The 26,851-nt window shown below is 54.3% G+C and overlaps 1 protein-coding gene across 1 annotated transcript in view; it reads right to left on the bottom strand.

The window, feature by feature from the left end:
• Nucleotides 1–2,832: 2,832 nt before the first annotated feature.
• CDH22 (cadherin 22) overlaps nt 2,833–26,851 on the bottom strand; it is a 119,001-nt gene continuing 94,982 nt past the window's right edge. The window contains exons 8-12 of the mRNA XM_032838589.1: nt 24,043–24,179; nt 12,518–12,639; nt 12,286–12,403; nt 6,515–6,766; nt 2,833–3,408 (exon numbers count right to left, since the gene is read on the bottom strand). Coding sequence (XP_032694480.1) covers nt 2,843–3,408; nt 6,515–6,766; nt 12,286–12,403; nt 12,518–12,639; nt 24,043–24,179 — 1,195 coding nt within the window. The 3' untranslated portion in view covers nt 2,833–2,842. The remainder of the gene's footprint in view (nt 3,409–6,514; nt 6,767–12,285; nt 12,404–12,517; nt 12,640–24,042; nt 24,180–26,851) is intronic.

Here is a 26,851-nt window from a genome sequence, read left to right as displayed (position 1 = left end):
CAGCAGTCATCCCTGCATTTTATCCTCACTACTACCCTATGGAGCAGGTGTTCTGAGTATGTGCACTTTATGGATGAGAATACAGAAGCACAGAGAGGGACAATAACATGTCCAAAGTCACACAGCTAGTAAATGGAATAGAGCCAGGGGCTCAGAAGGTGAATTTGGATGAATGATGTTCTTTATTTCTGGCAGGATCTTTAACTCTGTGTGACCGTGGGAAGGTCATTCCCCACGTGTGGGATTTGGAAGACGCTCAAGGATACCTGTGACTCCATGTTTGTACGTCCCTCTGGACACATAACCTGACCGTAACCTCTTTCTTGGCAGGGTCAGAATCTGTCAAGGCAACCGGCACACGTGGAGAGAACGGAGACTTGGAATTAGGGATCCCGTGTAGTCCCAGCTCTGTCCTAGACTAGCTGGGTGACCTTGAGCCAGTCACTTCACTCCTCTGGATCTCAGCTTCCCCTCTACAATGGAGAGAGCAAAAACCAATCTGAGAAATGTTGCTGGGATTCTGTATGGGACAGCTGAGCACATGCGATGAGAGAGGGGATCGCATGTGTCCCCAGGGGTCCCCAGGTTACCATGCCCACTGGTAGAAGAGATCGATACAGGAACATGGACCAAGCGTCCCACATGGAGTGAGGGTCCCAGTGTCACCCTATTTGGGACTACCTTGCTCGGCCCATATACCTGCCGTCCAGACATGCTCAAGTACAGCAAAGCATCCAGTTCCTTGGCCTGGCCTTTAAGTGCTTTCTCCACCTGCCTCCAGCCCCCCTTCCCTGCCTCACATCTCGCCATCACTCCACCCAGTGATCCAGCCCCTGGGACCACACACAGTCCCTGAAGCCACCACATGCTTCTGGCCTCTCCTCCCCCCGACCCCCACCCCACTTTCAGATGCTTTTCTCTCTGCTTGGAATGCTCGTGCCTGCTTGGTCATCTCATACATCATATTCTTCAAGATGCAGTTGGAGTCACCTCCTCTGGGAAGCTCTCCACAAATTATTCAATCTTTCTTCAGTGTTTTCAGGACTTTGTTCTGTTAGTTCTGCTATGAGTTTTATCAAGGGCATTATTATTGGCTGCTTCTGCCCACCACACCTGGCCCACTGGGACCTTGAATTGCTGGAAGGCAGGAAGTACTTATGACCTGTGTAAACTTGGGTGAGTCACTACCTTCTGGGCCTCAGTTTCCTCACCTGTGAAGTGAGGCTGACAGTATCTAATTTACATGAAATTATACAGGGAAGGCACTCATAATACATAATGACCATCTCTGGATCTGTCCCAGTGGACCTTGGCAGATGTGGAGAAATCAATGAATGGTTCCTGGGAGATTAAAAAAAGAAAAGAGAAGAAAAGGTGAATGAGCATCCATTGAGCATTTTCAATGCATCAGGAAGGCACTGGGATCAGAGCTTAATAGGCATTAACTCCTTTAAGCCTCTTAACAACCCTTTAAGGGAAGGACTATCATTAGCTCCATTATACAGATGAGTAAACTGAGGCTTCAGCAGTTGAGGACCTTGATGAAGGCTGCCTAGCTAGCAGGAGCTGGAATTCATGGCTGATCAATGCCGAATGAATGACTCACTTGGGGGTGGGGGTTGGGCTGGGAGGACAGCTATCCTTTACCTTGTCATCAAGGGGTTTTAGAGCTGGAGGCTTTTAAAGATAGCTTAGCCCTGAAGTTCTTAACCTGGAGGGGGCGGGGCATGGATAGGGAGACTGATAGGCTCCCGGACCAAACAGATAACATTCCTATCATGGCTATTGGCTTCCAGCCCCTCCATCTCCTGCCAACCCTCCCACCTCACCCCAGTCCCAGAGCTGCCCAGCTTGTCCTCTCTTGGCACCTCCACTGAGTGGTCCTCTCTCATCCCCCCCTGAGACTCCAGAAGGGTCCATAGTCACTGGGAATATCCCTATCCTCTACTCTGGGCAGAGGAGAGAGTTGGGGCCATTTCCTTCACCGTTGGAGATGTTGGGAGAAGGGGGACAGCCCTGCCAGTGGACTTCTAATAATGACAAAGATAACAACAGTATCAAAGGCTAACATTTATTGAACACCTACTATGTGCCAGGCACTGTCCTAACCACGTGACACATATGACCACTTTTTATCCTCACAACTCTTCGAGGTAGGTTCTGTTATGAGCCTCATGAGACACATGAGGGAACTGAGGCCCAGAGAAGTGAGGTGACTTGCCCAAGGCCAGGCAGCCGGGAAGTCAGTGCCAGAGGCTCCAACCTTCTGGCTAGGTGTCCTCAGGCCAGAGCCACTTCTCCGGGTGGCCTTCTCCATCTGTTACCTGCTGGGCCCCACCTCATGGTTCCTGTGACGACTAAGATGGTCTCTCTAGAGTGCCCCAGCACACAGTAGGCGCTTAGTAAATGAACAGCCTTCCTTCTCTCTTAACTCTGAAGGGGAGACCTGGGAGGGGGGGTCACCTCAGCAGCACCCTCCCTTCAGGGTTCTTCCCCCAGTCAGGAGTGAGTAACCCACCCCTTCTCCACACAGCAACGCGGCGCCAACTCCCCCTCTTATCTCGACAGCCACGCAGTGCCCGGTCTCGCTGCACTTTTTAATGATGTTGCTGGTAATTCCTGCACGTCTGGGCAAAAGCTGCACCACCTCCCTGGGCGGGGCATGGCGGGGGATCCGGGGGTCCATCCCCTGACGAGTCTCCCCTCCTGTCTGGCTGCCCTGGGAGGGTGTGAGGGCTGGGGAAGGGGGTGAACCCGGGAAATGCTTCATCCTGGGGCCCCGTCGGGCCCTGGGTGGGCCGGGAGGCACACCCCGACGGCAGGGCCCAGGGCCGGTGGGGGGCTAGGAGGCTTGGGCCTCGTCGTCCGCGCGGTGGCCGGCGTAGAGCGCGGCCAGGGGCCGGAAGCGCGGGCCCCAGCCGCTGAGATAGGCGAAGTCCTGCTCGGAGCCCGACGAGCCGCTGTGCAGCGAGCTGAGCGAGGCGGCCGGCGAGTCCGCGCCCTCGAAGGCGTAGGTCTGGAAGGCGTCGTAGGGCGGCACCGACAGGTCCCCGTCCGCCAGCGCCACCTTGCGGCTGATGAAGTCCCTGAACACCGAGAAGTCCGGCTCGGGGCTCGGTGGCCCCTGCGGGAGCGAGTGGCGCTCCGAGGGCAGTCGGGCCTGCGGGGGGCTGCCAGCGCCCCCGCTCCCGCCCGGGCCCCCGCCACCGCCGACCCCGTCGCCGCTCTTGAGCTCGCCGCCGAAGTCGTAGAGGCTCCGCAGCGCCGACATATCGTAGGCCTCCGTGTCCTGCTCGCCGCCACCCTCGTCGTTGTATTTGATGACGTTGTCCCGCATGTCCTCGTCCTCGTCCGAGCTCAGGTGGCTCTTGTGGTGGCGTCTGAGGGTGAGGATCAGCAGTACCAGCACTGCGGGGAAGACAGAAGGGGCGAGTGAGGGCCGAGGCCTGCCCAGGACATTTTGGGGACCCCCACCCCCACCTCACCCTTCACACAGCGATGCTGGCCCAGCCTAACCGCTGGTGCAAATTTCCTAGATTTCTGTGCAAAAAGACGTTTCCTACAGTCAGAACTGCACTGGCTCTATGGGTAGATAGTGAGCTTCCCATGTTGGGAGGTGTGCAAATCGAGGCTAGACCACCGTGCTGCGCCCGCAGCACAGATGGCAGTGTTAAGAGATTTCATGGGTGGGCGCCTGGGTGGCTCAGTGGGTTAAAGCCTCTGCCTTCAGCTCAGGTCACGATTCCAGGGTCCTGTGGTCGAGGCCCACATCGGGCTCTCTGCTCAGCGGGGAGACTGCTTCCTCCTCTCTCTCTGCCTACTTGTGATCTCTGTTTGTCAAATAAATAAATAAAATCTTTAAAAAAAAGAGAGAGATTTCATGGGTGCTGGGGGCTGGAGCCAACCTCTGATGTTTCCATCCTCAACTCTATGAAGAGATACAACCTGAGAGGTCTCTAGACCCCAGGGAGTGCAAAGAGGGCAGCTTTTAGGGGCAGATGGGGCTGGGGGAATGAGAGATGTCTTGGACCTGACTCCTCTTTTATTCTCGCTCTCCTCTGACTATTCCAGAAGTCCTGAGCATCTGCTTGGCTGTTTGGGCCTCAGGTCAACATGACCCCTGCAGAAGCCCCCGCTCCCGCGAGCTCTAGGCCAGGTTCAGTGCCTTCACCTCCAAGTTCCCCTGGTGAGGAGTTCTTCTCTCTGTCCCACGGGTTCTCAGAGTGCACTTGCTGGACCATCACCAGCAGCATCTCCTGGGAACTTGCTAGAAATGTGGCTTCTCAGATCCTGTCCTAGATCTCCTGGCGGTCTGTCTTGAAGAAGCCTCCAAGAGATGCCCAGGCAGCTCAGGTTTGCGAACCACAGCTTCTCCCACCCCGAAACACACACTCTAAACTCCCCCTTGGGGCCTGGGGAGTGTTCCCCTAGGTCGGTGCCCGGTAGGCAGTTAAGCCTTTGAAGCGTTCTTGCTGAGTGAATGACTGACTGAAGAAGTGGATGGAGACGTGGTGAGTATAAGGATGAAGAAGAGAACGTTGCTCTTTCTTTGCTTTCTGCACTTGACTTCCGGGACTCCACATTCTCTCCTCCTCCCGCCTCGCTAACCCTCATTCTCCGGCCTTCCAAGCGGCTTTTCCTCGCCTGTCTGACCCCTTAACATCAACCATCCTTGGATTCAGTCCGGGGCCCTACATCCACACTGCTCTGCGGGTGCTATTGGGCAGTCCACTTGGGGGCTGACCATGCCCACGTCTCAGCCTCCTCTCAGACTGACTTCTCTCCTGAAATCTAGATCATCCGTCCGGTTTCCTCCTCAGCAAGTCCTCCGGGCCGACCAAGAGAATCCCACATTGAACACGTCCAAACTTGAAATAATCCTCCCCCTTCTCTACTCTGTCTCCCCCATCTCCGTGATGGCAACCCTACCTTTCCAGTTACTCAGGGTTTTGTGGGGATTTTTGTTCGCGGGTGGATCCCAGTGCCCACAATGGTTCAGTAAGAGGGCTGCGGGGAACTCGCTGGACGGATAAATAAGGCGCTGATGAACCATTGAAAGAATTAAATGGGTAGGTGAGGGGATGGATGGAGAGACACGTGCTGGGTACCATGCCAGGCCCTGGGTTCTTCTTGTTGCTCCTAACATCTCCCACCGGGCCAGCGACCAGAGCCAGCTGCTAGGGCCAAGGGGCCCGGTTCCAACCCACGACCTAACAAGGTGGCACATGACAGGGAAGGGGGTGGGGCCCGGGAACAGGTCTGGAGGGAGGGGAGGTGTCAGGAGAGAAGTGGGAAAGATGGATGGACAGCTTCCGGAGCCGAAGCTGGGAGCTGCGGAGGGGGATGCCCGAGAGAGCAGATGGTGGGGAGTGCGGGCGGCGGGCAACAGATGTGCCCGGCCTGATCAGCGATTCCGCCCGTCACCTTTAGAGCACTGATGTGCACTTTCTTCGTTTGTGGGCAATTAGGCAGAAATTTGTTTGCACTGCCTTGGAAAATGAAACCGCTGTAAAGTGCACCCTCTGGAAAAAGAGTTTCTGAGCCATGGGCTGGGGAGGGGAGGGAAGGGGGGGCCAGAACTCACAGCTAGGAGAAGCCTGCCCAGGGCCTCTACAGGGACCCGGGGAGGTGCAGCTTGGCCACTGGCAGGTTCTCGGTGGGGTGGGCAGTGGCCAGCACGCCAGGGGCAGGCAGCTGACGTTGCCCAGGGAACGGAGCAGAACTGTTCTCTGCAATCTGGACCATGCTTGGATTCCCCGAGCTCTGACTGATCGCTAAAGTCCAGCAGCCAGAGCTGAGTTGAGGCCTTTCTGCTGTGACAGGGGGAGGTGGCACAATGGCCACTGGAATCCAGTTCCTAGAACTTGACCTCTTCACTGGTGACACTTTGTGGGTTCGACCTGGCTTCTGATGGGGTAGCTACCAGAGTAGGTGTTAAATCCCCAAATGTCTTAAGATTTTGCCCCGGCTGCCCCCAGGGTTTTTCCCAGCTGAGAATCATAACAGTTGGTGTAGTTAAAGGGAACACAAGGGGCGGAGGCCTGATTTCAAGCTGTAAGACTACGTACCCTTAGGCAAGCCACTTCACCCCCACGAGCCTCACTTTGGTCCTCTAAAAAATGGGGATGATACACCTGGCTACGGGTTGTGAGGGTCACAAGACCCCTTTTTTACTAAAAGGACTTTATTAAAAGTCCTCCATAGAGCATAAAACAGAACAGTGGACATGAGAGAATTTTCTTATAATATGCTTGTTTTTAAAACCTTAGGGAGTGTCTGGGCTGTGTGGAGGGCCGCCAGCACGCAAGGGGTCTCAAGTGGGGTTGACGCTCCCTGAGCTGGCAGTGGGGCTGCTCTGTCCTTAGGAGACTTGTCCTGGGACCAACTCCGTAAAGCTCGGGCATCATTTGGGCCAACCTTCCTGGTGGAAGAGGGAAGCTGAGGCCCCATGGGCTTTACCAGGGCCCCAGGGGGAAGGCCACGGGGCAGGGGGATGGCTCCGGGGGGGACTCACCGACGAGGATGAGGACACAGACCAGGAGGGCGATGAGGGCGCCGGGGCTGAGGGTGGCGGCCATGACGAAGGCCGTGGTGTTGCAGGACTGGATGGCACCAGAGCTGTCACAGCCGCAGATGCGGATGGTGAGCGTGCCTGTGCTGCTCAGCGTGGGCGGCCCGCTGTCCACCACCAGGATGGGCAGGAAGAACACGTCCTGCTCCTGCCGGTTGAAGCCCAAGTGCTGAGTGTGCACCGCAGCCGTGTTGTCTGCTCCGGAAAGAGGGGGTGGCATGTGACGTGGAGGGGCCTGGGCCAGTCTCCCCTACCCCGGCCACCTCCTGAGGCCACCTTGCAATTTGCCTCCCTCTGCCCCAAGCTCCTGCCTCCCAGGACTCTACTCGCCCATCTCCGCAGCTTCTGCCCCCAGCTGCCTGAGGATCTTGTTCCCAGCCCTGGAGCCCACAGTTCTGTCCTTAGCTGTCTGTCACAAGATGCTATTCCCAGCTGCCTCAAGATTCTGTTTTCAGCTATTCCAAGGTTTTGTCCCCAGCTGTGCTAAGGTCCTGTCCCCAGCTTTTCCAAGATTCTGTCCCCAGCTGGGCCAAGGTCCTGTCCCCAGCTATGTTAATATTTTTCCTCATTTTCCTCATTCCTTCTTTTGTTCCACCTCAGCTACCCAATGCACCCTGACCCCAGGGTCCCAGGGTCCTTGGGTTGTGGCTTCCTGGGCCCTGACAAGTCCTGGGTGACAGAGAAGACTGGGAGTGTCTTCTCTGGCACCTGTCTTTGGCTGAGGGGGGCTTTCTGTCGGGAGTGTAAGAGGCCAAGCCTGGAGGGCTGGGGCATGGCTCCTGGGGGCTGATGGGGGACCCGAGAGCACCAAGGTCTCCTTTCTACATGTGCAAGCAGAGAAGACAGTGAACTAACACAAGTCAGACTCACTACACCACTTTAGCCAGTTGCTGGGAATGCCAGGCAGGACTCAGGTGGCTCTCTGTTCTCAGAGCATGGGCTTCCGCGATAGGGGGTGCCCACCTACCCTGCCGTTCCTCACTCTCCCAACCTCTCCTGTATGGGTCAGGCCATCCGTGAGCCTCCGTCATGTTGATGGCTGACAGTGTGGAGGCTTGGACTCAGAGCCGGGCTGGCTGCTGCCCCCACCCTTCACAGCCAGCTCTGCACAAGGCTTCCCTCCTGGGTTCCGCTCCTGCACTCACAGCCTTCTGGCTAATCTCTCTGACCTCAGACTTCGGCAGTCTGGGTCCCTTCCCCGGCTCTGTGGCCCCCGTCAACCCAAGTCAGTGCCTGGTCTCCCCTAATCGTGGACACAATGCAGGAGGAAAGAGCTGACCAGGCGAACTAGAGGTCGAGCTCAAACAAGACTGGTCATGGGTTGAAGCTCATGTAATGGTATCATGTGGTTTATGATGTTATTCTATCTACTTTTACGCACTTTTGAAAGTCTCCATTAAAATGCTAAAAAAAAAAAAATTATGCTGAGTCAATCCTTTACGAGCTTGGGAGCTCACTTAGCTTCTCTGGACCGCAGTTTTCTCATCTGTAACTGAGGGAAAAGTAGCACATCGGTGTGAGGATTCCATGGTGAAATTCATGCCTAACACTTCGAATCGGTCCCAGGCCCTGGAAATTCTCCATAGATGCTGGCTGATCATTCCACCCCCAGGCTCCCTGCGCTGCGCCGTGGGCCTGTTCTCCGTGCCGGCTGCCCTGCCCCTACTCACCACGTTCCCACTAGCGGGAACACCCTCCCTGCCTTCCCACCTGGGCATATTCCTCATCTGTCATGCTCCAGCTAAATGTCACCTCCTTTCTGTGCTTCCCTGGGAAGGAGAGATTTATGGTGTCCCCCTCCCTGCCCTGACTAGGCGGGTGCCCCGCACACTTCTGCGGGAGCACTTGTCACATTGCATTAGGTGAGCGTGTGCCCGTCTCTGCCCTGGCACTGAGCCAGACCTAAAGAATGACACTTGAATGAACCGCAACTATTGGGGTAACTGGTGGTCCTGGGTAAGCTGCTCCAGCTCTGGCTTCCACTCCAGCCTGCCTGTCAAAGGGTAAATCAACCCTGGCTGTGAAGATATCTGCCCTCCCGAGGGGAGGAAAGGAGACTCAAAGGCAAGACGGAGGAAAGGGAATGATGTGGGACTCCTCTGCACTCACTGCATGCTTTCCATACATCAAGGACCGTGTGGATGCTTTAAATATACAGTAATGTTTAATTGTCCCAACCACCAATTGTTGTGACATTATTTCTATTTTATACACATAGAGATTGAGGTTCAGAGAGAAGTGACTAGTCTGTGTTTATCCAGTGAAATGGTGACATAGTTATTTTTCTCATCCACCCATCAAATCATCCATCTGTCCATCCCTTATCCATCCACCCATCCATCCTCCATCCACCCATCCATCCTCCACCCAGCCCATCCAATAAATCTTTATTGAGTAACTACTATGTTCTAGGCACCATGCTAGTTGCAGGGAGAAAACAGTGGAGAGCTAAGTCAATGATAGCCCTGGATCCGAGCTTATATTCTAATGTGAGAGACAAATGTTCATTGAATAAATCCACAATTTAGTCTACAATTACAAACCATGGTGAGTGCTAAGAAGGAAAAGTACAGGAAGAGCACCTAACAGAGGACCTGACTCAGTCTGGGAGGCCAGGGAGATCTTCCTGGAGGAAGTGGTATTATTGCTGAGTCCTGAATGACGAGTTCAAGGAGAGGGGACAGCTGATGCAAAGGCCTTGAGGTTGGAAGAAGCATCATATACTCAAGGAACTAAAGCAGTGCTTTGTGACTGGACAGATGAAGGTAACGGCTAGAGGGAGTCAAGGTCAAACTGGGGGCAGGGTGGGGCAGGAGTCATCATGGAAAGTCTTAGAGGCCAGAGTAAGGAATTGGGGTTATTTTCTTAAAAGCAGTGGGAGGCCATTGATTGGGGGATTTTCAGCAAAGAAGAGACCAAGTGACATGTCACCCATTCACACCCTCTGGATGTCAGCATTATCCCAGCCCCTGAGGCTAGAGCAATGAACAAGACAGACACGGTCCCTGCCCTTGCTGAGTCTCCATTCTAGACAAGGGCGCTTCTAATCTAAAATACAAGAGTGGATGTGGAAGATGAGTTGGGAAGATATTGTGTGTTTTAGATGGGAGAGGATAGTGGTAGTAGAGGCACAGAGAAGTAGACAGATTTGAAAAACGAGTGGCTGGCTCTGGCTCAGCTTCAAATTCCCAAGCAAGAACAGAGGGATGGAGAGGAGATGTTTGCTTCTCAGGGTTGCTGTCGTTGGTCATGGAGCCATATGTTCTGAGAGCTCAGGTCCCTGCCTCTCCTCCACCCGACGAAAGGGAATCCCTGGGCATCATCTCTGAACCTCCTGAACTACCCTCCCGGGCGACAGCTGCCTTCACCTGGGGAAGCCGCTGGTCACCCGGGGCCCTAACCCCACCCTCCCAGGCAGGATCTGCGCCCAGCATCTGCGCCCAGCACTGGATCCATCCATCTGGACTGACATACATCAGTGTCAATCCCTGGCTGCAAAAGCAATATTTATAAATCACGTTTCCAAACTGGCTACAAATGTGTACAAAGAAACAGATGGGTTGGGGTGGCTGTTTGTCACCCAGGATATTTATATGGTGAGGAGGAGGGGGCTTGGCAGGCCGTGGGAAGGGGCTAGGGGGCTGGTGGAGGAGCCCTTCCACAGCCGTGCTGAGCTCAGCACACGGCTGCCGCCCTCGCTCCTGGAGCTCCTTCCAGGCAGTCACGAGCGATGGGAGCACCTGGCAGCTCCCCGTCAAAGAGAGGCAGTTGGGACAGAACTCCAGGCCCCTCGGGTTGGAAAGACTTGTGAACTTGGCGAGGTCAAGCCAAGGCTATTTGTATCTCCTGGGGCCAAGTCAGGATACTGTTGGAAAAATGCGTGGGCAAGGCACTACCAGTAGTTAAAATATTGAAATGCTTCCAAAAAGGTTTAAATAGCTCTGACTCTGTGTGCCCCAAGTCCCTCTCTGCTGCCTCAGCCTTCTCCCCGTGCCTACCCCTAACTCTGACACAATCAAGCCACTAAGGGGGTAAAGCCTGGCACAGCAGGGGCTCCAGGGTCCTGCTCCAGGTTATTTATGGTCAGTGTCCCTTTCAGTTGGTTATCTGAACTGCACTGGTTGTGAAATATTTTTAATAGGACTCTTGGAAATACAGAGGGTCTGGCTTCAGAGGCCCCTGAGGTCCCTCCTTTTGGAGGGAAGGGTTGTAAGGGTCTTGGGGGTGATCCCAGACCTGTTCCAGGGTCAGAAAGAACCAACATAACCTGATCTCCTAGTCCTGGCATCCACTCATTCCAACCATGCAGGCCTCCTGTTCCTTGAACATCCTGAGCCTGTGCCCACCACAGGGCCTTTGCACATGCTGTTTCCACCACCTGGGTCATTCTCGGTCCAGTTATCAGCAAGACTCACTCTCTAATTTCCTTTAGATTCATATTCACTATCCCTTCAGAGAGGGCTTCCAAGGCTCCCTTATTTAAAATAGCTCCTACTCTTACTCTGCTTTGTTTTCCTCTGTTTTGTTTGACACAGTTCATGGAACTCCCACCATGTATCAGGCACTGCTCTAGGCGCTCGGGGCCCAGCGCTGAACAAAACCAGGTCTAGACTCTTGTTGAGACTGCCTTATCTACCTACTCTCCAGCCACTTAGCAACCTCAACATATGATTCATTTATTTAATTTCTACCTCCCCTCACCAGAACGTTGCTTCCATGAGGGCAGGGATTTTGTCTTGTTTGCCACTGCATTTCAGGACCTAGAACAATGCCTCAGGCACTGTGTTTCAGCAAATAATTGCTGAATGCAGGAAATGACGTGTTCCATGTACAAACAATATACCTAGGTGCTGGGGCCACCTCGCCAGCTCAGGGAGCAGGCCCTTTTAACCCATATTACGGATGACAAAACGGAGGCTTAGGAGGCGCTGACCTTGCGGGGGTTGCACAGAGAGCCCCCCAGCTGAGCCTGGCCTGGGACCCAGGGCCCTGACTCCCAGTCTGCTGACCACCCACCCTCACACACACACACACACCCCAGTTCAGGCCTCAAAGGCCCAGACTTTGGCTTCTGGAGGAACTTGCTAGAGCACATCTCCCTGTGGCATCAGCTCAGGCTGGGCATGGCAGTCACCTTCAAGGTGGTAAGCTAGGGAAAGCAGGAGGCATGCTGGATCGGAGAAACAGGTGGACTGGAACCCCAGCCTGCTACTGACTCCCTGTATGGCCCTGGGTGGGTCCCTTTCCCCCTAGAATCTCCTTTTCATTGCGGGTAAAATAGGGGAGGGTAAGAAAACCACCTCCGAGTGCGGCCGTGAGGACGCAAAGAGAAACATGAGTGGGACACAGCACTTTTTAAACTGCAGGGTGGGAGTGCGTGCACGTGACTTATTTCGATCTTCAGTTAGACCGGGGGCTCTTTCCACCCAGGACTCTGGCCCACCCACTCCTCATCTGTTCCCTCTCTGTATCTTTCCATTCTCTTCTCTTGGGGTGCCCCCTCTCCACTCCGCCAGCCGCCCCCAGCTTGTTCTCTGGGGTTTGGCCAGTGGGCTGGGGAACAGCTCTAGCTTGACCCAGATTTTCTGTGTGATCTTGGATGCAACACTGGCCCTCCAGGTACCTCAGTTTCTCCACCGGTACTACGGGAAGGGGAGAGGAGGCTAGGCCCCTCCCTCTGCATCCAAGGATTTGGCGGTTCAGAGGTAACTCACCTTGGATGTCAAGCAGGGAGAAGTGAGGGTTGCTGGGAGCTTCGGGCACCAGGCGGAAATAGAAGCGGTGCCCACCCTGAGGCTCGTCTCTGTCCACCACGCTGATGGTCTGGATAAGCTGAAGGGGGAGGATGGGGCAAGGAGCTGATGGGAGGTCAAGCCCACTCTGGACCTGGGGAGAGAGTGTCCCAGCCAGTCCCAAGAACCTCCACTGCCCAGCCCCTCCAGGTACCTGTCCTGGCTTGGCGTCCTCACACACGGCTGCCTCATAGGGAGTGGCCAGCTCTGGGGGATTGTCGTTCACATCCAGGATTCGGATCCTTAGGGATGCCCGGGAGAGCTGGGCATGATTGTCTGCAGTGAGAGCACAGGAACGGGATGAGAGGTATCGAGTATGAGATCTAGATAACCCCCCATCGGCCATAAGGGCAAGGCGAGACAGTGGGGTCACACTGAGAGATCTGTGGGTTGATCCAGCAGGTAATAGGATCAGGACTGAGGACATCTGGCATGAATGTGTCACCATCACCACCATTAGGTCATCACCGTCATCCTCAGTGCTAGGGTCACCATCATTGACACCATCGCTGGCATCACCACCACCACCATCCCAGTGCCACCGAGCATCATCGCCAAAACCACCCCCATCACTGCCACCAGTCCTGTCACCACTACCCTCGTTAGCATTATCCTGGTATCAACACAACCACCAGTACCACCATCAACCTCACCACTCCCGCCGTCACCAGCAGCTTCACCATTAGACCATCACCATCGTGACCATCACTATCAGAATAATGGTGTCCCCACTGCCCTAGCCAAGGCACCACCCTCCTCATCTCTATTATCACAAACACCAAGGCCATCACTATTAGTGCCTTACACCACCACCACCACCAATATCACCACCATCATTGCCCACGGTGGTGGTCACTGTCTCCACCACAACCACCATTACCAGCCCCTCCCTTATGACCATTACCCCCACCATAAACACCCACATGTCACCATCACATCGTGACCCCTCGCTCCCACCTCTGGCAACATGATCATCACCCCTGCTGTCAATCAACATCCCATCACCATCAAGGGCACAGAACACACCCGGAGAACATACAACCATTATTTCAGGAATCCTGTGGATATCCTGCACTTGGGTTCAATTTCTACCCCCACATTGCAGAAGAGAAACAGAGCATGAGAAACTTTAAAGAACGGTCAGCAGGCAACTGAACTCTCAGACCTCTGCTCTTTTAGGACTTGATCCTGAGAGGGCAAGACCAGTCCACTGGATGTAGGTCTTGGCCAGGGTCTTCAGCAAAACCATGACACCCCTGTCTGTGATGTCTTTGAGGTCAAGGTCCCTGACGTATTAATTCCCGGGTTCCCAGCATCGTGGGATACAGCATAGAGGAGGTTCTAATACATTCGTTGAATGCGTGAATGAAGACTGGAAGAACATAGACAGAAAGAGGCCTACGTTCCACGGATGGCTCTGTCCTTGACCCAGTGTTTGGTCCTCCCTCCCCGATATCCCCTTCCACATTTGGAAAATGAGCAGAGCATAGTGATTAAAAGTAAAGTCTCCGATCCGATCTCAACTCTGCCACTTAGGAGCAATGGGGTCTATGCCAGGTCACTTGGCCTCTCTGTGCCTCTGCTTTCTCTCCAGCAACATGGAGCTACTAGTGATGGGTTGGTTAAGAGGACAGATTGAGTTACTATCTGTAAAGCATTTTTAAACTGTGTGTATGTCTATTAAAGTTTTAAAAATTCTCTAAAAAAAACTGTGTATATAACACATAGCAAGTGTTCTATAAGGATTTGTTAAATAAATAGACATCCTTGGGGCCTGGGTGGCTCAGTCGTTTAGCAACTGCCTTTGGCTCAGGTCATGATCTCAGTGTCCTGGGAGGAGTCCTGCATCAGGCTCCCTGCTCAGTGGGAAGCCTGCTTCTCCCTCTCTCTCTCTCTCTCTCTCTGCTTGTGTTCCCTCTCTCACTGAGCCTCTCTCTGTCAAATAAATAAATAAAATCTTAAAAAAAAACAAAACCCAAAAACAGACATCCTTGAAGGGTCCTTTCAGCAATGACATCAAGTGATTGAAGGGTACCTCATCCCAGCCGGACTCTCTGAGCAGCACCCTGAATGTTGGCCTTTTCCCTTGTCTCCCTGACCTCTTGGGTGCTCATTGGTGCCCTGCTCTCAGCTATCTTAGTCATGAGTTTGTTGCTGACAAGCTCTATCCACCAGTGACCTCAAGGACTAGGAGAGGAAGCCATCCCCTTCCAAGCACAGTGGCTGGGGGAAGTAGCCTGGCTGGCAGGGAGCTCTTTTGGTGGCAGCCTGGAAGCTTTCTAGTAGCCAGGAACCCCATGAGTTCTGGGGGGGTGGGGCTGGTCAGCTGCCGCTTTCTCTGAACTCAGGGGCCACTGCCGGCCCAGCTGCTCATGTGTTGATAAAGAGAAATGAGATCGGGAGGTAGGTGCAGCCCCCTCCTGGGGTCAGGGAAAGGAGGGGGGCAAGTCCTTAATTAAGGCAGACCCCGACCTCTCTCTGGAGCTCCCCTTAGCCAGGGGCACCTTATCTTTTCAGCTCACCCAGATCTGCCGCTTCAGTGATTAGAGGGGGCTTTTCTGGGGGCGGGAGATCGGAGTCGTGACTGGGAATGCCGGGCAAGCCGTTATTTTTAAGAGCGTGTTGCTGGAGAACTTAAACAGACAGAAGGTGGGTGCATTTGGGAGGAAGGCAAGTGGGGAGGGTGAGGCCCACTGCCAGGACCAGGCACCTCTCTCCCGGCTGAGGTGGGGGGGGCGGGCACAGGGGCCCATGCGCCATGCAGAAGAGCAACCCTACAGCAGGGCCAGCCCCTCCGAGGGGGACATGCTGCAGAGGGGCTGGGTCCGCTGCTGGCGAGACCCCCACTATTGAGCCATTCCTTTATGATCTGTTGGATCTGTTCTGGATGCTCTTTTTTTTTTTTTTTTAAATCTCTAGCTTTATTGAGATAGAACTCACAAATAACATGGTATAAGTTTAAGGTGTGCAACGTGATGTGTATGTGTATATATATATATATACACACACATATTGTGGGATGTTTCCCATAATCAGGTTAGTTAACACATCCTTCACCCCACATAATCACCTTTCTGTCATTGTCCTGTCTCCTCTTTTATTATTTTATTTTATTTTCTGGGAGGGTGGGGCCAAGGGAGAGGGAGAGAGAGAATCTCAAGCAGGCTCCTTGCCCAGCACAGAGTCTGACGTGGGGCTCGATCTCATGACCCTGAGATCATGACCTGAGCTGAAACCAAGAGTCAGATGCCGAACCAACTGAGCCACCCAGGTGCCCCCTTACCTCCTTCTTAAAAATGTTACAGGTCACCCCCTGGGAAAGCCCTGAACCCTTTGGTGTGGGGGTGGAACTGGGTCCTGGAGGTGGGGCAGCTGAGTGAGCAGGGAAGGGATACGCCTCTCTGCTGCTAAGTTGTCACCTGCAGAACTGATCCTGGGGACCCCTGAATTTGGGGCTGGCCTGGAACCCCCAGAGTCTGTGTGCCCATGACATCATAGCCACCTCCAGCCTGGCTGCACATTAGAACCACCTGGGAAGCCTTTAAAACACACCGATACCCAAGGCTCTGACACTGAGGTTTTTCAATGGCTGTAGGAATTTACTATGTGGCAAGGGTTGCCAACCACTGGCAGGTGGGCCAGTCCAACCTGTTGTCTTGCTTCTGGTGGACTAGCTCTAAACCTCTCCTGATCACAGTTAACAGCATTTGTGATCATTGCTAATAATTAATTCATAAGTTTACCATCTTCAATGTTTCTGGGATAAGACAAAGACTCCATCAATTAAATAATCTTCACCCCTGCACAGGACTTTCCAATTGATAACAAACTTTCTTATCTATAATCTTTCTTTTGACCCTCAAAACAATCTGTAAAGGAGGTCTTGTTAAATCCATTTTGTAGATGAAAAAACTGAGGCCCAGAGAGGGCCGGGACCTCGCCCAGACCTACAAGGGAGTCAGCACAGAACTGGGTTGGGTCCTGGGTCTCCCGCCTCTGGTCTGGCCAGTACTTGGTCTAGATCCAAGGCCAGCAGGCCCTCCTGCTGCCTGGGGATTAGCACCAACTACTCTCTGACTCAGGTCCAAGCAGCCCTTTCCCGTTGCCCAGCAGCAGGTGCCCTCTCCCGGGGCTGGGTCCTTCATGTGTCCCAACCCCCTTCTTGGCATCTCAGTTCAGCTGACTGACATGCAAATTAGTTTAATTATTTCTTCTTCTAAAATAAATTATATTTTGCAGTAGCTGCAATATGTTGTGTCAGGCAAAATTGCATTCAATATTTTTAAACTAATTGATGCAGCCTTGAGGAAGGCTGATTGACAGCCCAGAGCTGAGCAGGCCCACAGCCTTAACCGGTTCCTAGATGAAAATTAAACGTGCTTCGGCCTGGGGCTCCTTCCCTGAGCTAACTCGCTAGGAATCCGGGAAGGTGTCAGGTGAAGCTCTGGGGGACCCCGGGGCCGAGGAGGTGGGCTGTTCAGTGGGAGCCTTGGGAAGAGACTGTACTGGGTGGGGTGTGCTGCTGTGCACCGTGGGCAGGTTGCCTTCCTTCTCTGGGCCTCAGAGTCCCTTATGCATAAAGGACATGGGATCGGACTAAGCCATCTGGAGCTGAGGCTTCTGGGTTTTGCTGACAACTATGAATTGAGCACCTTCTTTGTGCCAAGGACATAGCAGTGAGCAAGACCTACGCGGTGAGCAAATCTAGCGGCAGGGACAGACAGTACTCAGGACTCCGATAAGAGCTAAGAGATAAAGGTTCAGGAGCCGGGTGGGTGCAGGGATATTTTCCCTGGAGTGACCTTTAGACTGAGATCCAACTAGGAAGGAATCAGGTGATGCGGATGGGAGGGAGAGTGTGCCCTGGGGAACAGCATAAGCAAACATCCCAGAGGAGAAGAGGAGAAGGTTGTCTATAGTGAGACTCTGGATCCCTTCCAGAAAAGACCCCAGCCCCCGGCAGGCACTCATCCGGTATCTGAACCAACCATGGACTTGGAGGGCTGGGGGCCACTGGGAAGGGAAGAGGAAGCAGAAGTCGACCTGGTGACTCTGTTAAGGGTACTCCTTCCCGGAAAAACATCAGCAAATACTTAGGGAGCCTGCACTGTGGGCCAGGGTCTGTGCCGCCCATTTTATCCTGTCAACCGTTGTGGGAGGAGGAGACTAGGATGATTGGCATTTTACTGAGGAGGAAACCCATTCAGAGAGGTAACAAATATGCCCAAGGTCTCATAGGGAACAAATGGTCAATAACCTGGGTCTGGTTCCAAAGGGGGGACTTTCTGATCATCGGGTGGTACTGCCTTTCTTGCCATCTTCATCTATCAGTCCTACTTGCCTCAAGGTCCCAAACAAATATCTCCGCCTCCTCCTGGAAGCTTTCCCTGACTACATCTGTCCTGGGCTATCAGAATGGGCTATCAGAATACGAGCGGAGTCCCACATGCCCACAGGCTGCACGTGATCTTCCAGCGATCTCCCCAGCCTGGACCCTTACCCCTCTCTTGAGCTCTGCTCCAAGTTTGCTCCATTCTCTCCTTCAGATCGTTGCCCAGATGCCTTCTCAGAGAGCCTCCCCTGATGACCTTTAAATGTGTCCCTTGCCATCCCACCAGATACCCTCTTCCCTGCTTTCTCTCCATACCACTCACCCAACACCCCCTAGGTTTTTACTCACTTAACTTGCTCATTACCTGCCTCCCCCACCAGAAAGTAAGCAGAATTTCTGTTTTGTTTCCTGCTATGTGCATGGAACATAGTAAGTGCTTAATAAAGATTGTCGAATGAATGGGTTTCATTGTCTGTGGCATCCCTGACTATGCCACAAGGAGAGACGAAGACATCCTCAGATGGACTGATTCTGGGGGTGGGGGTTGCACCCCCTCCAGGATCCCTCCATCTGGGAAGGTGTCAATCTGTGTGATGCTGTTCCTGCCTCTCTCTTCGAACTAAGGTTTTCTTATCAGTAAAACAAATGGGGAGAGAGAGAGAGAGAGAGAGAGAAAAGCCCAGAGAGGAGGAGGCAAGGGAGGTTGTACGAGTGGGAGTGAGAAAGGTGGGGGGGGTACTGATGGAGAAAGGAACAGGGGTGGGGGGAGGGAAAGAGCTGGAAGGGAGCTTGAAGGCACCTCCTTCCCACTCACTTACAGTGGAGGGTGGGCAGCTGAGCCGGACCCTCTTCTCCTGTCCCCCCATCCCCTCCCCCTCCAGAGAGAATTAAATTGCATCCAAACACCAGGCTCTGATTAGAGCTGGCCAGCTGGGCAGGAAGATTTATCATCCCAATTACCCACCGGCCAAGACGGGGCGGGCAGGCCGGCGAGGGGGCTGGGTGAGCAAGTGGGGGTGCTCCAGGGGAGGCGTGTCAGGGCTGTCAAAAGTGGGCTCCTTGCTCCCCATGCCCTGTCCCCGCTCACATTTAGTGGGGGCGGGAGGTTTGGACATACTTCTCTGTCTCAAGACTTTGATGATCTCTTTGGCTTTCCAGGGGAGACTGGAGGCTTTGACTTTGTTCGAGGGGGGTATGTGTAGTCCTCCAAAGGGGAAGGGGGGACTTCAGGGTGAATCAGGGACTCTGGAATGGGGTGGGGGAGAAAGTTTTCCTTCCTAGGCTGAGCTGGTCCTGATGTTCTGGGCTGTGCTCTGGAGACCCCACAGACATGACAAAAGCTTTATTCCGGTCAGCCTCTGTTAGGTACTCAGCAGGCACTGGATTCCGGGAGTTACCCAGTCCAAGAGGGGCCCCGGCCTGATTTACACACTTCTGTTGATGGGAAGTTCAGTGCCTCTCGAAGCAGCCCCTTCCAGGCAGTGCTGTGCCAAGCCTCTTCCCCAGACGGCACCACACTCAGCTTCCCTGCCTGTCCTAGCCCTGCTCTGATACCTCCAGCTCATGTCTAAGCTTGAGGCTTCACAACAGCCTATGTGTCCTCCTGCTCCAGGTCAGCCCCCTCCTGTTTAACCACGACCCTTTCGAACATTGCAACGGCAGAGCAGACCATGTCACTCTTCTGCTCAAGGACCTGCCTTGGTTCCCTGCTGTCTTCAGGAGACGTCTGGCTCCTCAGGGGACACCCAAGGTCCTTCTTATAGAGGACCAGTGGGCGTCTGCGTGCTCACCTCACCCCGTCTACTCCAGCCGCCCCCACCCTAACCTCTGCCCACCCCGCCCCACCCCCCAGCTTCCCCATTCTCAGAATGGCCAGTGGACAGCTGAGCTTCTGGGTCTTTCTGCCTCGAGCACCCAACCCCCTTTCCTCAGCCTTTGAGACCCAATTCAGATGTCCCCTCCTCTGGGAAAAATTTTTGGCCTCCTTCCCTTCTGGGTGGGCAAGTCCCTCCCTGCTCCTCCTGAGTGCCCACTGCCCCCTTCTGCTCTGTGTTGTCACTGTCGATGCGTCTCTACCCTGCCTACCTGTGAGCTCCAAGGTCAGTGGCCAAGCCTTGCCAAGCCAAGCCGAGCCTAGCACTCAGCCCGGGATGGGCGGTGAAGAGAGGCCCTCCGGAAACATTAGCTGGGGGCAGACATGAGGGGGGCGGAGGGTGTCCTTGTGGCAACTGAGCACTATGCCTCTCACCCCCACCCCTATTGTCCTCCTAAGGAGCACTGGACTGGGAGTCATAAAGCCTCACTGCTGGACTTGGGCAAGTTGCTTCCCTTCCTTGGGCTCAGTCTCTTCAGCTGTAAAGTGGGGAGGGGGGATGGGGACTGGAGTCCATCATCTCTGACATTCCCTCTCTCCTCGGCTATGAATCACACATAACGTGGGTCAGGAACCACGCTAGTCACCGTACAAACACAGATTCTAATGTACATGACATAAGATGCTTTATATACAACCTTCGGTACGATGTCGGGCATATCGTAAGCTTCAAATAAACAAAAGCTGCCCTTCTTGTAAAGATATCGTAAAATTATTATCTTTACAGCCATCAGACACAGTGCCATTTTACAGATGAGAAAAGTAAGGCAATGAAAGCTATCCGAGCTCACACAGCGGGGAACGGAGCAGCTGGTCCCAGTTCTCGCCTGTCACGCCACCCTGCTTTCCTAACAGGGTGGGCCAGCCCCTTTACCCATTCATTCAGTAAATATTTACACACGCCTACTAAGGGCCAGGCCCGGTATGAATGGCGCAGATGTGGACGAGATCCTGCCCTAGTGGAAGGTCCAGCTTCCTGGGGAGAAGAGATTAACTAGATACATAAATACATATATAAATCATGATGCATGCTCCATGGTTTGTAGGAAAAACTGGGGTGCTCTAAGACATACGCGGCCTGGGGTGACCCAGATGGGGAAGCTTCTCGCTAATCTGCTTAACTCCTGGATATTCCTGGTGGCTAGAGACCGCCACCACCCCACACTCCGGACCGGCTTAGGGCCAGACAACCCTGGAAGTGGGGGGCCAAATGCGGTCCCCGGCACCTCCACCCCAGCACTGGCCTTGCAAGTCCGCACCCCCGTCTCTTTGAAGACAGTCCCTTTACAACTGCCCTTTCCACCGAAGGATTCAGACACAAATGGTACTTTAAATTCAATATCGGTCATTAATATTTCATGATTGCAAAACGTTAAAGATAATGTCAGCGGAAGGAGCGTCTGCATGGGCAGAATGGATGACTCAGAAGCTGGGGAGAGGGGAGCCGGCTTACTAAGTGGCTGGGAGTCTTTGAGGCAATCCAGTATGACCGCGGCGGCTCTCGTGCAGCCTTCTCCAAGGTGTTCACCAAGCTTGGCCACTGTGCATAAATTTTCCCCCCTAATTCTTGTCCCCTCCTGTTTGTTATGCCCAGAGCAGGTAGGGTCACCGTGACCCCACCAGCATCCTCTGTTTCTAAAGAAGCCACATGGATGCTTCAGCAGGAGGCCATGGGCAGGCAGATCCACTGGCATTGCACTTGGGGCTGGGGCAGCCTGCTGGGAAGCAGGAGGTCTGGCGGTGGAGCCCTGGTCCTGCACGGATTTGCTCTGTGACCTTGGAACCATCGCTGTTCCTCCCTGAGCCTTCATTTCCTCATCTATAAAGCGGGGATAATAATTTTTCCCTTGTCTCACAGAGATGCTGAGAAGCTGGAGTGGGTGGGTTATTTGTGACATTCCTGGATTCGTGCCTGGCACCAAAGAAACGTGACTTGAGGGGCATCTGGGTGAGAGCCGGGCTTTGGAGTCGGATAGGTTGGGGCTGGGAATTTGGACAAATGATTTCCCTTCTCCGTATGTTGGGGATAAGGGCAGAACTGATATCTCTTAGGTGGGAAGAGTCAACGAGCGGGCACACTAATGCAAAATGCCTTGTGCAGAGTTGGTGCTGAAGTCAAGTCCACAGAGTCAAGATCAATAGATACCACTAATTGAGCACTTATTAAGTACTAGGCAAGTTCTTCCCATGCATGATCCTATTGAATCTTCCCACTAGCTCGGAGAAGCAGGAGCCATTCGTTTTCTTATTGATTGATACCTGGTGAGGGTTGGGCGGGGTTGTTGATTGCAGCTCAGAGGGCTGGGTCTCTAGCCCCGTGATCAGTCTCCTATCAGAGCCTTATCTTCCCCAGGTCAGTTGCGAGGCACTGCTGTGTGGGGGAGAGGGGCGGGATTCAGATTGCAGAGAGGACCCCGGAAAGGGAGCTCACCTGGCCATGCTGCGGAGGGAGCCAGACAGACTTGCCCCAAATCCCAGCTCTGCCACAGCACATCCTTGGGCAAATTTCCTCTCCGAGCCTCAATCTTCCCATCAGTAAAGTGGGTGCTGGCTGGTTAATGATCATGATTCAATAAAGGCACTGAAAAGCCTCTAGCCCAGAATACGGATGAGTTAAACACTGTCAAATGTTTGTGGGCGAGTCCCCTCCACATTCTTTCTTCCGTGAAATGGCAGCATTACAGACTTTGTATGCCACTCGAGCTGCTCGCTGCAAGGAGACCCACTCGGCAGAAGAAGCATGATGCTTAACCCAAGAATGGGATGTCAGACAGGGTGACAGGCTGTGGGGGAGCTGTATCTGTGGGCAGGGAGAGGCGGCGTCTCTGCCCAGCAGCCAGGCCAGTCCCCCCAATGGCTGCCCTGGGAACAGGTTCAGGGAAGTAAGGAGGGGGAGCTCTCCTCCCCCCAGTCCAGCCGCCACTTCCTCTCCAGCCACCTTTTGTTACCTTCCTTTCATGCAGTGGAGGAGTGGATTCAAAGGCTCCTGAGCAGCAGGCACTGAGGTTTGAGCCAGCTTTGTATTTTCTTTTAAACTGAAGTTGAAAGAGATGGAGGGAACTTCAGCCTAGGGACTTCCTTGGCCCACGAGCTGCTGGGGCGGCAAAGTGGGAGGGCGCCAGCAGGGGGAGGAGGAGGAAGGCTGGCAGGGGGCTCACAGGGCCAGGAGGGGCTTGGCCCCCCCCCCCCCCCCGCCCCGAAGTGCACGCAGGGGCAAGTTTGAACGTCGCCCACCCCCCGCCCCCCAGGCTCAGAGGCTCTGAGTTTCTCTGTTGTCATGACTGCTTGCTGGCAGCTGTGCTGGCTCTTGGACCTTGAGAGCTGATGGGGGTGCAGGGAGGCGGTGCAGAGGATGCCTGGAGACCAGGTCCAGGCAGCTTTGCTGTGGTTTTGGAGGAGGCCTGGAGCTGCCCCCTCCCCTCTCCTGGGGCTCTGTGAACCCCGCGGTCTCAGCTCCTCACCTCCATGGCCTTACTTATCTGGACCCTATGCATAGACCCCCCCTCCTTGTAGCTCACCTGTGCCAGCTGCACCAAACTGCCTGTGGTGCACACACACACTCTTCCTGAAAGCCAGGCCAAGCACCTTAAAGTAGTCCCAGACACCTCTCTTATCTCCACGTCAGTCATTCCATCATAAAATCCTGGGATGTCATTTTCAGCCTGCCCCCCAACGCTGACCACGTCTCACCTCCTCCATGGCTGTCGCCCTGGGCCTGGCCACATCTTCCTGCCACTGTCCCATTTAACTTCCTCCCTCACCCCTCAAAAGATCTATTCTCATGCAGCAGCCAGAGATATCCTGTCAGGCAACGTCCCTCCTCAGCTCTGTCCTATGATCCCCACCTTATTCAGAGTAAAGTCCGAGGAGCTTACAGTGGCTGAACACTGCCCTTCACCAACCACACTGGCTTCCTTGCTATTCCTCCAATATGCTGGGCAAACTATCACCTCAGGGCCTTTGCACTGGCTGTTTTCTCTGCTTAGAACACTCTTCCCTCAGACATGGGCATGACTCCCTCACTTTCGTAAGGTCTCTGTTGAAATGTCTCCTCAGAGAGGCCTTCTAAAAGGAACAACACCGTCTTCTTCCCAATCCCCCTCCCCCACTTTCTTTGGCGGTTCCTCCCTAGCACTTCACATCATATGACATAGGTAGACCTGTTTGGGGACAGTCTAGCGCTCCCCAACAAAGACAGGAGATTTTCTGTCTTCAAGGGCTGTATCCCCAGTCCCTAAAACAGGGCGTCGTATGTAGTGGGCACTCAATAAATGCTGAGGGAAGAAAGCCAGCTTCACGACCAGCTTTCGCCTTTTGGCTTGGGATCCTTCCCAGGTCTTTGCTCCTCCCTCTCAGCTCTTGCCTCTTGCAATCCGGCCATCTGTGCCCGGTTCCTTTCTTTTTGCCCCGCCTCGGCCCCGCCCCTCACTCAGCCTTCGTCCCTCCCCCAATGATAGCCCCGTCCCCGACTCACCGGCTTCCATGGCCAGCACGGTGATATTGTGCCAGCCCGCAGTCTCACGGTCCAGGCCCTTGCCCGTCACGATGGCGCCCGTGTCCGCATCGATATCAAAGATCTGGTCCAGATCCGAGTCGCGGTCAATGGCGTACCTGAGGGAGGCAGGGTGGGACTGATTGAAGGTGCCCTGGCACCAGGTGGATCCCATGCCCAAGTCCACCATTCCCCCCCGCCCCGTCCCTTAAAGAGGGATCACCTGCCTGGGGGACACGAGCAGCAGAGAAGCCCTTTCCAAAAGAGAAGGGGTGGAAAGGGATCTGGGTTTGCCTCTGCTGCTGTGTTTGCACCGGCACCTGCTGTGTGACCACGGGCCTCCCTCCACCTTTCCTGGCCTCAGTTTCCTCAGCTGGGTAATGGGGCTAATAATTTGCACCCCACAGTTGTGAGGCTGGAAGTGGGCGAAGTCCCTGGCACAGAGCTAGCACTCACTAGCTCATTCGATTCTTACCTTTCCCTAAGAGCTGACCCTAGAACTGGGCTTGGGAAGGGGACCGGGCTGGCCGGGTGGGCAGGTGCGTGGGAACAGGTGCAAAGAATCATTCAGAGAATGGTGGGTAGGGATTATTCAGAGAATGGCAAACGTAGAACGGAGAAGCAGGCGGGCATCCGCACCTGCGGGGCGCGGAATTCAGGGCTTGGACTTGTCGGGGGTAGGGGTGGGGGCCGAGGGGAATTCTGAGCAGGAGAGAGGGGGTCGGCGTGGAAGCCCCAGCCCCGGGCACACAGGCTGAGCGAGTGCGGGGTGTGGGGGTTGAGGGGGATGGCCGGCGGCCCCTCCCCGCCTGCGCAGCACGCTCGAGCTAATCTGCCGCTTTTCAGTTGCCGCGTGAAAAAGCCCTTTGTTCCGCCTTCTTCCCGGGCCTTTGTGCAGCGGCTCCAGGCCTGAAAGGCCCGTGTCCAACACATGTCTCGGGCGGCGGCCCAGAGAGGCCCCGCCAGCTCGGACCTCCGCTTCCCTGCGCTGATAACGCAGGCGGGGGCGCCGCCAGGCTGCACGGCCCACAAAGGCCTCAAATGCCAAGCAAGGGCGCATTGTGCGGCGAGGACAAAGAAGCTTGGCGGGGCGGAGCTCAGCCTGATCCACCCCAGTCCCTCTCACAGGGAGGAAACGGACCCTTTCCCCATCTCCTAGAGGGGGAAACTGAGGCCCAGGGAGGCCAGGGCACCAGAAACGCTGGAGGCGCAAAGCCCCAAAGTGACCCTATAGTGGGGCTTAGCTGCGTTACAACTTCTCCAGGCTTCAGTTTCCTCATCTGCTGAATGGGAATAATGACACCCAGTGGGACTGTCCGCATCTGGAGAGTAGTCAGAGCTGTGTTTGAATCCTAGGCTACTTAGTCTACCTGTGTAACCTTGGGCAAGTCACTGGACTTCCCTAGCCTCCATCTGCTTATCTGGAAAAGGGGGTGCTGTATACTCCCTCATGCTGGTGTGGGTTAGAGGAGGTAATGCATGAGTCCGGGCATAGGCATAGGTGATATCCCTTACTCTTTTCATAGTTACAGGGGTGGAGGTGAAAATGGTGAACACTATGGCCAACTGGAAAAGGTTGGGGATAGCGGGCATTACGGCTAGTCTCCTGAGCCCCCATCAACTCTCCTCTCTGTCCCTAAGCTGCTAAGCCCACATCCCCCTTGTCCCTAACCAACCTGGGTTCTCCTGACCTGGGTGAAAGTGTATGGGGGGCTTCAGACCCAAGATGATACTTCCTTCCACTAGCACAGCACTTAATAGTTATAGCCTGCTTTTCCTTTAGCCATCCTTCCGTGCACTCCTTCATGCCTAGACATTAACTCAGTGCCTTCTCTGTACTGCCCTGTGCTAGGTCCTGGGGATAAAAGGGCAAACGAGACACATGAGGTCCCTGCCTGGCATCCTGTGAAGCTGATGGGATCTCCCATTTTACAGATGAAGACACTGAGGCTCAGAAAGGAAACCTGCCAAGCTTAGGACGGCCAAGTATGGTTGAGCAGGCTGTATCCTGCACAAAGGTATCAGGCTGAAGGGTGAAATGGGGTTAAAGTCTACCCAGTGTTCAGTTTGCCAGGTGTCCTAGGGAGGATCTTCTCAAAAAGGGATCTTTTCCTTATTTATGCGAAGATGCCATGAAGATTAGTGATGACCGTGCTCAAAATTGCACAGGAACTGTCACAGAATTGGAATTTGTACCCAAATTTGGGACTCTCTACCCAGAGTTCTTTTTTAGCTCATTGAACCACCCAAAGCTGCAAAGCATGGAGGCTCAGGTCTCCTTTGCCCTCAGCCTGGGCCTGTCAGATGTTTGGTCCAAAGGAGGTAGAACAAGACTCCAAGTGTCAGCTCGGTTGGAAGGAACCTCCTCTTGATTTTACCAGTGCAGGAAGAGAGTCCAGGAGAGGGCCAGGGTCTGACATAGCCTGGGCTCCTGATCGCTGGGTCAAGGCTGGGGCATGAGACAGGGCTTGTGGGAGGAAGCCTACCACCTTCTTGCTTCTCCTGTTCCTGCTTAGAACTCCCTCCTTTTTTCTCTCCTCCCAGTTTTCTCTTTTGTTCCCTCCTGGAGTGGGGGGGGGGGGGGGGGGCGCTGAATCTAAGTGGAGGCAGCTGTTCCCAAGGCCGTGGGGCAGGCCGTAGGGACCTGCCATTAACCAGCAAAAGACTTGGGGCTGCAGGTCAGTGTGGCTGGCTGAGACCAGGTGGTTTTGTTCCAGCTCAGGAAGCCAGCCAGTGAGTGGGAGGGAGGGATGGAGGGGTGTGGCATGAAGCAAGGAGTGGGGCCTGGCAA

Source organism: Lontra canadensis, unplaced genomic scaffold (assembly GCF_010015895.1).
Source record: "Lontra canadensis isolate GAN:19392208 unplaced genomic scaffold, GSC_riverotter_1.0 scaffold105, whole genome shotgun sequence".
Lineage (NCBI taxonomy): Eukaryota > Metazoa > Chordata > Mammalia > Carnivora > Mustelidae > Lontra > Lontra canadensis.
This window is presented reverse-complemented; position numbering and strand designations above follow the sequence as displayed.